The sequence below is a fragment of the Ochotona princeps genome, chromosome 4, assembly GCF_030435755.1.
Source record: "Ochotona princeps isolate mOchPri1 chromosome 4, mOchPri1.hap1, whole genome shotgun sequence".
NCBI lineage: Eukaryota > Metazoa > Chordata > Mammalia > Lagomorpha > Ochotonidae > Ochotona > Ochotona princeps.
In genome coordinates this window covers 7,987,945-8,001,282 of record NC_080835.1, presented here as the reverse complement: position 1 = coordinate 8,001,282, position 13,338 = coordinate 7,987,945, and the positions used below count along the sequence as shown (strand labels likewise).

The 13,338-nt window shown below is 41.6% G+C and overlaps 1 protein-coding gene across 4 annotated transcripts in view; it reads left to right on the top strand.

Moving 5' to 3' along the window:
• The window catches only part of LOC101523324 (mammaglobin-B-like), a 233,567-nt gene that overhangs the window by 20,652 nt on the left and 199,577 nt on the right, over positions 1 to 13,338 (top strand). The window contains exons 1-2 of one of the 4 annotated variants that reach the window (XM_058662927.1): positions 10,327 to 10,449; positions 12,750 to 12,937. The exons of 2 other annotated variants lie outside the window; for them this stretch is intronic. In XM_058662927.1, coding sequence (XP_058518910.1) covers positions 10,395 to 10,449; positions 12,750 to 12,937 — 243 coding nt within the window. In that variant the 5' untranslated portion in view covers positions 10,327 to 10,394. Of the gene's footprint in view, positions 1 to 10,326; positions 10,450 to 12,749; positions 12,938 to 13,338 lie in introns of those variants that run through there. One more of the 4 variants, XM_058662928.1, reaches the window with a different exon arrangement.

Genomic DNA, 13,338 nt, shown 5'->3' with positions numbered 1-13,338 from the left:
TATTTCATATCATAAAAACCCCAGAGCTCGCCGCTGGGCGGCCAACAGGCAGAACCTGGCACCATTTGGTGCACTGGCCATCCAAAACCAAGGACTCAGCCACTGCCTTTGGCGGTGGCTTTGGCCTGAGTCCCCAGCCGGATTCCACCTGGCAGAGACACCTCCCGCAGCTGCCACCCTGTGGGGGGATTTCAGACCGGCCCCTGCCCCATGATCAGAATCCACCCTGACTTGTCCTGCCACCAGCTTTTGCTGGCAGGGAGGGGCTAGGACATGACTACAGCTTCTGAGTTTCCCTCATGGCTACTCACCCTGAGGGCTAGTTGCTCCTGGGCCTGGAGAAGTCAAGGACTCAGCCACCGCCTTTGGTGGTAGCTTCGGCATGAGTCTACTTTTTTGACATTCTACATTTGATTATTATTATCATCATCATTTTATGATACAATTCCATAGGCTCGTGGTAGTTCCCTTATCCCAGCCCCAACCCACCCCCGAAACAAAGCTAATTCCTATATATTGTTACTTAAGTATAGTTCTTCATATATCCAGCATTGTGGGCATGGACAATGGCAGAGAGTCCAGGATCCTATTGTCAAGATATAGTAAGCAGGTTCATTTTAAGTCCATCTTTGTCTGGAAGCAGAAATGCATACTACATTGTATCCTCACATCAGGATATGTAAGTCTCCATTACACAGTTAATATACATCCCCTCAAATGAAAGGTCATAATACAAAATCAATAATAGGAAGAAAAACATAAATTTACAATGCCATGAAGTTAAATAACATGTTACTAGATATGACAGTCTCCATTACACAGTTACTATACATCCCGTTAAATGAAGAGCCACAAAACAAAATCAACATCAGGAAGAAAAAAGAAATTAACAACACCATGAAGTTAAATAACATGTTACTGAATGACTATTGCGTCGCTGAAGAAATGAAAAAGAAAATCAAGAAAATTCTTGAAGAAAATGATGCTACTATATGATCTATGAGTCATTGAAGAATTTAATCAGAAGAAAGTGTTTTGAAGAGGTGAAACTAACAGAAAACATCAAAACCCATGTGATGCAGTTTCCACTGATTTTTGTTGGTGAAATGTGTCTCTTCTAGACAACAAATAAATGGGTTTGGTTTTTCAATCCAGTCTACTAATATATCATGTGTATTTAACCTTAAGCAATTTACATTCAGGGTTAATATGTATGGGTCCTACCTCGGTCATGTCATTTTAGGAATGGGTTGTTCATTGGTTTAGTCTTCTACTGTCATTTTACTGGGATGTTCTTCACATTTGCTTTTGGTTTTGTTGGGTGTTATTCCTCTTCTCTGTCAAGAGAACATCTTGAAGTATCATTTAAAGGGCAGGTTTCAAAGAGGCAAATTCTTTTAAATTTCTTTACTGTGGAAGAATTTTATTTCATTTAAAGGCAAAAGAAAGCTTTGCTGGGTATGTTGTCCTAGCCGACAATGTTTTTCTTTTAGATCTGGAATATGTCATTCCATTCTCTTCTGGCCTTTAGAGTTTCCTGTGAGAGGTCTCCTGTGAGTTTATTTGGCATTCCTTTATATGTCCATTCATTTTTTTCATGTGCACATTTAAGGATCTTTTCTTTATGTTCAACTGAAGAGAACTTGATGATCGTGCATCTTGGTGAAGATCGCTTTTGATCAAGCCTGTTGAGAGTTCTGTGCCCCTCCTGGATGTTGTTTCCCAATTCTCTCTCTAGATTAGGGAACTTTTCCCTTATTATTTCATTAAGTGTATCTGTAAAACCAGTTTTTCTTTCTGCACCTTCTGGGACTCCCAAAACTCTTTTTTTTTTTTTTAAAGATTTATTTATTTTATTACAGAGTCAGATATACAGAGAGGAGGAGAAACAGAGAGGAAGATCTTTCGTCCGATGATTCACTCTCCAAGTGACCTCAGTGGGCGGGTACGCGCCGATCCGAAGCCAGGAACCAGGAACCTCTTCCGGGTCTCACACGCGGATGTAGGGTCCCAATGCCTTGGGCCGTCCTCCACTGCTTTCCCAGGCCACAAGCAGGAGCTGGATGGGAAGTGGAGCTGCCGGGATTAGAACCGGCGCCCATATGGGATCCCAGGGCGTTCAAGGCGAGGACTTTAGCCACTAGGCCACGCCTCCAGGCCCTCCCATAACTCTTTTTTTTTTTCTTTTTTTAAATTTATCTATTATTTTTAATTCATTAATTACATTGTATTATGTGACACAGTTTCATAGGTACTGGGATTCTCCCCACCCTTCCCCAAACCCTCCCACCATGGTGGATTCCTCCACCTTGTTGCATAACCACAGTTCAAGTTCAGTTGAGATTCCCCCATTGCAAGCATATACCAAACATAGAGTCCAGCATCTTATTGTCCAGTCAAGTTCAACGGCTTCTTAGGTAAACCCTCTCTGGTCTGAAGACAGAGCCAGCAGAGTGTCATCCCGATCAATTAAAAGCTCCAACATACCATCAGCAAAAATTTACATCATTATGGAATTAATTGACATAGTAATGAGTAACCAATATGGTAAAAGTAAATGCGAGTTCTTAACCACCTTCTATGACCACCTCATTGACATTTCAATTTTAGTTTATACACAACTTATAACATACATAACATAACTTATTATACATAACATCTTATCATCTTAAATTAAGGTAAACATGTGGTATCCAACCTTTTGGGATTGGCTCATTTCCCTTAGCATTATGGTTCCCAATTTGGCCCATTTGGCCACAAAGAACTGCATTTTGGTTTTTTTTACAGCTGAGTAGTATTCCAATTCTTGAATACTTTTTTTGGCCTGATCCAGCTCTGCTTCCAGCTTTTTGTTTGCTTCCCCTTGGTGACAGGAAATGTCTTCCTATTCTGAGATTCTTTCTTCTGCTTACTTCATTCTATTTTGGAGACTCTCCACTGTACTTTTAATTTGCTCTGCTGTGTTCTTAATTTTTGATATATCTGCCTTGATTTGCTTTGTTGCAGTTATTTCTTGTGTAATATATTCCTTAAACTCTTTGAACTCTTGTATGTGCTTCTCATTGCTGATCAGAAGCTTTATAATGAGTTTTTTGGATTCTGTGTCCCCCATTTTCTCGATGTCTTCCTCAGTTAACTCTGAGGTTGGCATAGGCTTTTGCTCCTTTGCAGGGGAGTCTTCAGTAATATTCATTGTGCCTTTCTGTCTTCTTTTGCTCTTGATCATTGTACTTTTCTTTAGCAGAGTCTTCTCCTCGGGGCAGGTTTCTGAGCTGTGTCATCCACAGGTCTACAGTTTGATTTTACCTATTGCCGTTGGAACACAAGTTCTGGCTTGCAAACAATTGTGCCACTCCCTCCAGCAAGTTCCAGCTCTGGGTTCTTATGTTAGATTTCCACCATGGTCTCCACAGCCCCAACTTCTGGCTCACCACTCTCCACCTCCTGTGATATCATGCTGATTCTTCATCATTGTCTCAGCAACCTTTCTCCCACTTCTGGTTAGAGCATGTCCCAGGGTTAGGGAGACACCAGGTGTCCTATATAGCTAGGTTGTTGGTAGTGCTAATCTTGCCAGAACCATTGGGTGTTCGATCTGGGTACCACACGGACCTATTTTGACCCGTACAATGCCACAGTTGGCATTATTTTCCTGTGGGACCAGTGCAATCCACGGAACTCAGTGAGTTCTCATGAGCTCAGCACATGCACAGTTCACTGCTGTCCCCTGCAGTCCTAAACTTTTGCCACACTGTACAAAATGGTGCTTGACATTCCCCTCCCAGAGTTCTTGATCTGCTGGCTGTCAGGTCTGAGGGCTACCCAGACCTGTCTTGGGTGGAACCTGTACAATGCCACATTGATGCAGTTCACTGAGTCAGAAATGAGTTCACTCCCAGCTCAGTTTATGCTCATTCCTTTCCCTTGCCTTTGCCTGCTTATGCAATATGGTGCCCAATTCAGCTCTAGGGGGCTGACTGGGCTGTGAAATCCACCTTCTTTTCAATTTACCCATCTGGACTCTACTGCTCTGTCTCTGCTCCTTGTCAAATCAAACGGACCAGCAGGATGGTAAGTTCTTTGTCTGGGTTCACCACCCAAGCTCCCAGTGAAAGTGCCTTCCCACCTGCTTGCTGGTGGAGTTCCGGCTACTAGTGGAGTTCAGATCACTGTTTGCTGAGTGTTGCTGGATTATCAGTCACTGCAACACCACACCATTGTGTTCGCTGCTTTCCTGTGTCTGTCAGTCTCCAGGTATCCCTCTGCTGTTTCTGTCCTCTCCTATTTCCTGGAATGTGTTCTCTCTGCTTCATGCTGATTAAATGTTTCTCCGTCCGGTTAAACATGTCCTTACCCTATTCCCCAATCCCATTATATGTTAAAGAGTTCTCAAAGAAGACGACTCACAAAGAAATAGCATAGGATTTCTCCTGGTCAAAACGTTCTATAATAGGACATTCACAAAGGTATGTTCTCATGATGTCTTGAATGCACATGAGGAAAAGAAATGAAGAGAACAAAAAAAGCAAGAAACATGCAAATAAGTACTGGTATATACTCAACATTTTATCTATGGAATACAAAAAAACCTGCCATATTTATGTAAGTAAAGCCTATGGACAAAAGAATAAAAGAATGAGCATAAAAACAGGGAAAACACAAAGTTAAAGGAAAGTAGTAACACATTATCCCAGTATATAGGGAATAGTTATGACAGCACAAGCTCGCATCACTGGTTTTGTGTACTATGAAGGTATTGCCACTATTGACAATAAATCCAACATAACAACTTTCCTGGTTGAGCTGCATAAATACAACTCCCACACAAGATCAGAATTTCTGTTATGCAGGAATTCTTACATTAGCTTCCCTTTCCTTAAGGTGTAGCTAGGTTCACCAATTTGGGTGAATACAGAGAACAAGAACAATTTGGTATTAAAGTGGAACAACAAATAACTGACACAGTGCATAACAATAAATCTATATAAATCTCTAATGAACCGAATGAATGCTCATATCAGTGTGAGGATTAAGCATCTGAGTATACCTAAGAGATAAAGCCAGCTTGGGTAAAGTTCAATATTTGTGAAACTGTCAGAGGAATTGCTCACTTCCTGTCACCTAGCCTTGGCTTTGTTACCTAGTTTGGCCACAGCCCTAAACTACAAGGTGAACTAGGGGTTATCATAAGGTAAAATCAATACCAAGAAAGGTTGACCCAAGAGGTCAGGGGTTAGGGTTCTAGAGGTATCAAGAGAAACTAGCTCTGAGAACAGTCAGGTCATGTATGTTAGGACACACAGAGAGATACAGAAAACAGCACAGAGTAAGAAGACTCCGTTTCATGTCCATTTTAACTGAATAACGCATTTCAGTACAAAGTGAAAGAAACACCAGAACATGGGAGTCCACAGATACTCAAACTCTCAAACAAAACACCATGAATCTTCCAGAAGATTAAATATAGAATTCACACTCCCTTCCAAAGAACTTATAAGAAACGTACAAGAATGCAGATCTCATTCCCTGGTAATCACCCTCACCAGGTGTGATGAATTGAATGCACTTTGTGGAAAACTTATGAAAAGTGAAGAAGGTAGAGTAAGACAATGTCACATTTAAATAGAAGGAGAATCATTAGCCAGGGTAAAGCAGAGTGACAAGAAAAGAACGGCCTATCCTGCTAATTTGTTTGATTCAACTGGGAGCAGAAACAGAACAGCAGAACCAGAACAGGTTGTGTGGGAACAGGGTGGATCTCACAGCTCAGAACCTCACAGGAGCCACTTTGGGTTCAATTTTGTGCAGAGAGGCAACAGCTTTAGGATGGGATTGTGAATTCATTGAGTTTGGAATGAATTCATTTCTGGTTCAGTGAATTGCACCAACGTGGCATCCTACAGGTACCACCAAAAATAGGTCTTCGTAATCCCACACCTGACAACCAGAAGACCCAGATCTCCACCAGCAGGATGTCAGGCACCATTTTGTACAGTGTGGCAAAGGCTATGTATAAATGCTGAGCTGGGAGCAAAATCACTTGCAGGTCAGTGCATTGCATTAGTCTCACATCAAAAATAATATCGACTTTGGCACCCTATGAATAAAATAGGCCCAGATGGCCCTCAGAACTAACAGCCAGTCAGTTCTGGCAAGATCAGCACCAACAACTACCTAGTTATTTAGGACAACTGGTGTCTCCCTAATCCTGAGAACTGCACAGACTAGAATTGGGAGAAAGCTTATACAAAACAATGCTACAGCCATAGCCATAGCATGGGATCACAGGCTATGGAGAGTGGTGAGCCAGGAGCTGGAGTTATGAAGACCATGGAGGAAGTCTGACACAAGAGCCCAGACCTGAAACTCCCTGGAGGGAATGGCACAAGTGACTGCAAACAAAGAAACAGGTACCAACCACAATTAAGTAAAATTGAACTGTAGACCTCTAGGTGACACAGCTTAGAAACCTGCCCTAAGGAGAAGAGCTTCTTCACCAGAGGTACAATGACCAAGAGCAAAAAGAAGTCACAGAGGCACAAAGAATATTACTGAAGACTCCCCAAGAAAGGAACAAAAGCCTTTGCCAATCTGAGACTTAACTCAGGAACACAACAAAGAATAGGGATACAGAATTCAGAAAATTCATTATAAAGTTTCTTATCAACAAGCAGAAGCACATACAGGAGTGCAAGAAATTCAAGGAATACGTCACACAGGAAATAGCAACACTGAAACAAAATCAAGCCAAATTACTGGAAATGAAGAACACAATAGAGCAAACTAAAAGTTCAGTGGAAAATCCTAATAATAGCATGAATGAGGCAGAAGACAGAATCTCAGAATTGGAAGATATTGCTTTTCACAATGGGGAAGCAATCAAACAGCTGGAAGTAGAACTGCGTCAAGCTGAAAAAATATTCAAGAATTAAGAGACACTAGTAAAAGGCCAAGCATAAGAGTTAGGGGAGTCCCAGAAGGTGCAGAAGAAAAACTGGTTTTACAGATACACTTAATGAAATAATATGGGAAAAGTTCCCTAATCTGGGAGAGAATTTGGGAAACAACATCCAGGAGGGGCACAGAACTCTCAACAGGCTTGATCAAAAGCGATCTTCACCACAACACATGATAATCAAGCTCTCTTCTATCGAACATAAAGAAAAGATCCTTAAATACGCATGTAAAAAAAAACCAATTGACATAGAGAGCAATGTCAATTAGAATCACAGGAAACCTCTCATGGTAATCTGTGCAGGCCAGAAGAGAATGGAGCAACCTAATCCAGATTCTAAAAGCAAACATTTTCACCCCATGATGTCATATCCAGCAAAGCTTTCTTTGTCTTTGCAAAGGAATTAAAATTCTTCCACAGCAAAGCAAAGCTCAAAGAATGTGCCCCTTCCAGACCTGCCCCACAAACAATACTTAAATATGTTCTCTTAAACAGGAATAGAACCCACCAAAACCAAAGGCAAATGTGGAGAACATCCCAGTAAAATAACAACAGAAGACTAAATCAAACAATGAACAAGCAATTGCTAAAATTACAGGACCAACTTACTAACCTTTCATGTTAACCCTGATTGTAAATGGCATAGACTCATCAATCAAATATCATAGATTGGTAGATTGGATTAAAATACAAAGCCCAAATATGGGGGAAAATCTGGAGCGATCCTGAAAAGCTCTTAACAGGAGGTCTTATGCACAGAGCAGAGAGGGACCCCAGAGTGGAGCAGGTGGAAAACAGGAGGCTTGTATCCCAACTCTGAAGACTACAGGATCCTCACCAAGGACTATCAGTATGGACACCAAGGACTACATCCCAACTGCCAAGGAGACAGCAGGGAATTGGAATGCCTTCAGAGGCCGAGAACTCGGAGGTTATCTAATCCCATTCAGATCTACTACATGGGATGGAAGAAGCCCAAATCTTGCCTTGCAGGATCCAAGGTCATCAGAAGAACAGCCAGGAGCACTGAACGGTCCCGCAGAAACAGAACAGTAAACTTCCTTCAGGACTATGGAGAGGAGCTTTTTCTGGTCCTTACTTAGTTCCAAATTTGGGTCCCCACCCTCTCCTGCAATGACCATCAGAATCGCTCTAGAGCACCCCCAAAACAAACAAACAAACAAACAAAAAAAAAGACTGGGATAGATAGAGAACAACATGGAAAACTTAGAACCAGACAGGAAATGGTCAGCATGGATTCACATATACGTAACTAGATAGGACACAAAGATTAGTTACTCCTCACTAGGGAGCTGAAGATTTCTCTGCACACCCCTCCTAAAACTGTTCTGCACCTCAACTGTTGACATATGCCTTGTTAGAGTTAAGCCAGTTTATCCTAAAAACTTCCAGGTTCAGCAAAATTATGCTTCAACACTAGAAACTGCTAATAACTAAAATAAAATAGACACGAGACAGCTGAATAGTAATCTACAGCTATTTTAAGGTGTATAGAACCTGGTTGTGCATAAACTATAATTGAAATATCAATGAAGTAGTCACAGGAGGTGGTTAAAAACTTGCATTTTTTAACATATTGGTTACTCAATAACATGTCAATTAATTCTATAATGTTGCAAATTATTGTTGATGTTGTGTTGGGGCTTTTAATTGGTTGGGATGATATTCTGCCGGCTGTACCTTCAGACCAGAGACGGTCTCCCCAAGAAACCATTGAATTTACCTGGACAATAAGATGCTGGACACTATGCTTGGTATTCCTTGCAAAGAAAGAATCTTGACTGAATTTGAACTGTAATATTGCAACAAGGTGGTGGAATTCACCAAGTTGGGAGGGCTTTTTGGAGGATTTGGGGGAATCCCAGAGCCTATGAAACTGTGTCACATGATGCAATGTAATTAATTTTTTAAAAAGCCTATCTATTTGTTGCCCACGGGAGACACAGCTCACCAACAAAGATAAGTGGAAACTATATCATGGATTTTGATATTTTTGTTTTTATTTCTATTTCTCCAAAACACTTTTTTTCTCAAATACTTCTCTGACTCATATGTCATACTGTATTATCATTTTCTTCAAGAAGGTTCTTGATTTTCTTTTTCATTTTTTCTGCAACATACTAGTCATTCAGCAGCATGTCATTTAACTTCATGGCATTGTTAATTTCTTTTTCTTCCTGTTGTTGATTTTGTTTGTGAGTTTTCATTTAAGGGGATGTATAGTAACTGTGTAATGCAGACTATCATGTCCAGATGTGAGGGTACAGTGCAATATGCATCTATACTTCCAGATCAAAGATGGACTCCCAATGAAAGTGTTTACTATATCTTGACAATGGGTTGTTGGACTTTCTGTCATTGGCCATTCCTGCAATGATGGACTTGTGACAGATTATGAGGAACTATATTGTTGTAATAACATACAAAATATCATTGGATAGGGTAAGGGAATTGGGGATGGGGTAAGAAAAATCCCAGAACCTATGGAACTGTATCATAAAATATTAGTAATAAAAATGGGGGGAAACACCCTGTAGATTGAGAACACTGGGCTCCATACCTGACTGCGCTTTTCCTCACTGTCACCCAGGAAAGTGAAGTCATGTATTTGTGTTGTGCTTGCTGTGACTGTGGATAGATCATGGGCACATCTCATGGGAAGTTCACTGTACACCCCAGCTTAGTCCATACTGCCTATTCATGTCCCTTTTCATCCTGATTGAGGAAGAAATACATGGTCATGCTATGTATCTGTGTACTGAAGGTCAGATTGAAAAAGATTCCCTATAATTTTGTCAAGTAGTCCTATCGAATGGCTTGATGTTTTACCATTAACTGAGCCTCTACTGAACATTTGTGTGCAAATTAAAATTTAGATATATTAAATATTTTCAGATACTAAAATAGTAATACATTGCTTGCATGACTGCATTTTTACAATCCTCACAACTTTTTATAAAGAAACACAAGATCAACCAGTCTCAAAGTTATTTCCCCTGAAGAAATATAAGCAGAATAAGAAAAGAGAAAGGATGAGACAGAGAAGGGAATACAGAGAGGAAGGAAAGTTGAGAATAAAAGTGAACAGGGTGCAAGTTAATAAGAAGAGAAGAAAAGGAAGCATTTGACTTACTGAGGACAATAATCCCAACACAACTTTTCCTCATGACATTTTCTAGGTTGTCATGAATCCAAGTTCACCGTATCATGATTTCTGCAAACAGGTTGGATTGGCTGGATTCCATGTATGTATTTTGGTACTTCCTGGTTCAATATGAGGTTAAATAGGTGACCCCATTCTCAGACAATATGACATGCATGTGTAAGAATAAATACAGCAGGACTCTGCACCTTCCTTCACATTCTATCTCTTCAACTCAGTCACTAACAAGCAAAGATCCAACAACAGCTGCTTAAGATGAAGCTGGTTGTGGTCCTCATGCTGGCAGCCCTCCCCCTTTACTGCCTTGCAGGTGAGTTATGGGCAGGGAGGTCAACCTTGGTGACAGCCATTGGTACCTGGAAATATGAAGGTGACATTGTAATTCAGACTCAATCTAAGGAAGAGATGTAGTAGTCCAAGGAATCACCAGGGTACCCCTGGAAAAGCAACATTTTCATGGGCTTTGTCCCTGCCCTGGAGCTGTAGGTTATGTTTGCTGACATCCAGTGTGCCTCATCATTGATATAGTACCATGAAACCCAGGATGAATCTCAGGATTAAGCTTCAAAGTTAGGTACTTCAGAGGAATCAAGGAAGGGCTTCGTGGCATGGCACCATGACTTTGTGCTCACTGTGGAGTTCCCTATGTTAGGCACTCAAGGAAATTCCTCACTGCAAGAGGAACAGGGACCTCTGAGAGAGAAGGCACAGGCAACTGGGTGACACAATACACCACTTCTTCATGGATTCTTACAGGTAGAGCACACGGGGTGGAAACCTAAACATAACTGTGATCACAATCATGTAAATTAACTATACCAGGGTCCATGAAGTGATCCATTCAAAATTCAAATCCTGACAACTTCCATCTCCTCCCCAAAATATAGACCACTGCAGGGAATTTCTGAGCACTGCCCTGTGCCACACTGTTTATAAATTCCAAAGTTACCATCCACACTGAGCACTGTTACACTTGATACATCTGTCATTCTTGGAAATCTTACAGTTCTTCGCAGTATAAAACTGAAGTGGTGTATCAGTAACATTTTCATGACTATACCTAAAACACTTGGTAGTACTTACATTGGCAGTTGTTACATGCCAAGCAAGGTATATTTTGGCTCATGATTTTGAAGGTTCACAATCTAAGATCCAGAAGTCTTGTTGTTTCAGTGTTTGATGAAAATAGCAGAATGACAACTCAGGGAGGGCTGCATACTGGGCTTAGACACCAACTTCCATGTCCACAGGACTGTCTTAATTTTAGATTTATCTGTTCATTTGAAGTGTAGAATACAGAGAGAAAAGATGTAAAAATAAATAGAGGGGAGGAGAAAGAGACAGATCATCTACAGCAATTGCCACCTTGTATATTTAGCATAGAAAGATATATAGAAGATGAGTACTAGAACGAGAATGTTAAAAGTTTGCTCTCATCTCATGTGGACTAGACCAGAGAAGAGCCAGGCTGGGCTGATTATTCCTACTGGTGCAAACAAAATTAGAGTGGGTGAGGGTTGTTGGGGCCTAGCCGCAGCATCAGCTGGCAGAAGCTGGCACTGGGGGCTAGTTCTGTCAAGTCAAACCACAGAACGACCTGGAGAGTACATAGTCTGGGAGTTGGAGAGACCCGGGATGGAAATAGTGGGCTCCTCCCTCTTGAGTTACCACTCCCATGGAAGGGCACGAAAACTAGCACAGGGGCTGGGGTGGCTAGACAGAGAGGCACTCAACAACATCTGTGAAGGCTGGATAGTTGAGCTGGTTAGATGGAACAAGGTTTTAATACCCATTGACATGTACAAGAGCCAAATGGGATGGGGGATAGACTGGACTAGTCTGCTATACATACTGGCAAACCAGGGTAGGGGGCGGGCCTGGTGGGGGTTATTGTGGGTCGCTCCCACTAGGCTGCAGCTCCCACTGGTTTATGTGAGGGCCGAGTATGTGTGGGCAGACCCAGGCTGGACTGCAACATCCATTGATTCCAGTGGAAATCGGGGCTGAAAACAGAACCAACCCAGAAGTTGCAACCACTGGCTGATTGGGGCGATGGACTGTGCTAGGCCCTGTACTTGTTAGGACATACAAGAATCTGGTTTGGGAACACCTCAGACAAAGTTTCTTTGGGGATCTCCCCAATTGAGCTTCTGGACTCAGAACCCTAACCATGAAAAGACAGAAGACAGAACAAGTCAATCAACCACCTCGCTGTTGGCAGCGAAAAACTGGGCAAATGGAGACTCTATGATGGACTATGTCAATCAGTGGATGCTTCAATGACCTCATCATGCTTGGAGTGGCAAGATTGGCAGCGATTCAGAACTGGTGAACTATCAAAACCACTTGAGCAAGTATCTCAGAGCATGCTCCACATCCAGGACCTGGGGTGGGTGGGAGACTGGGTGCGGCTCTCCCTCAATATCCCCCTTACCTCAGATACATGAAGAAAACAATATGGAAACAATAGTCTTACCCACTTTCCTATAGCCCTTGAACCATTTTACCCTAATTAACTATGTAAAGATTGTCAAAAATATAATAAAAATGAAAACAAAAGTATGCTCTCATATCAGGGCGTAAACTCATGTTATCATCCTTAATCCCCAGGTTCTGGATGCCAGTTGCTGGAGGACGTGCTTGCTAAGGGTGCCGATCCAGAGACATCTGTGGAAGAATACGTAGATTTTATGAGTGAGTTTCTTGATAACGACAAGGAGAGAGAAGTTGCAGCGGGGTTGAAGCAGTGTTTCCTCCGTCAGAGCAACGAGACTCTGGCCAACGTTATGGTTTTGGAGGTAACATAGCTTTACTCATCTTTCATGCTGTAAATCTCTCACCAGGAAAACACCGACTCTAAATGTATTATCAAGAACGACAGTCAGTGACTCTCCTATCCATTTATTCAATCAGTTAATTTTGCCCTTAGCATGATATTCTACTCCCCTTCAAATTTACAATGAGTGACCATTTTAAAAGGTCAAGCACATGGAAGAAACCTTTATAAATATCTGTCCTAACGCTCACCCAAGTCCAGGCACACAATGGTTATAAGACACACATATGGTGATGTGACACAGACCCTTTGACATGCACACTCTATTTCAATGAACAGAACACAATGTTAATAGATCCCTGGTAGGAGAAATATCCCCAAAATATTGAACTCTGATGGACATCTGTCAGTGCCTTCTGGGTG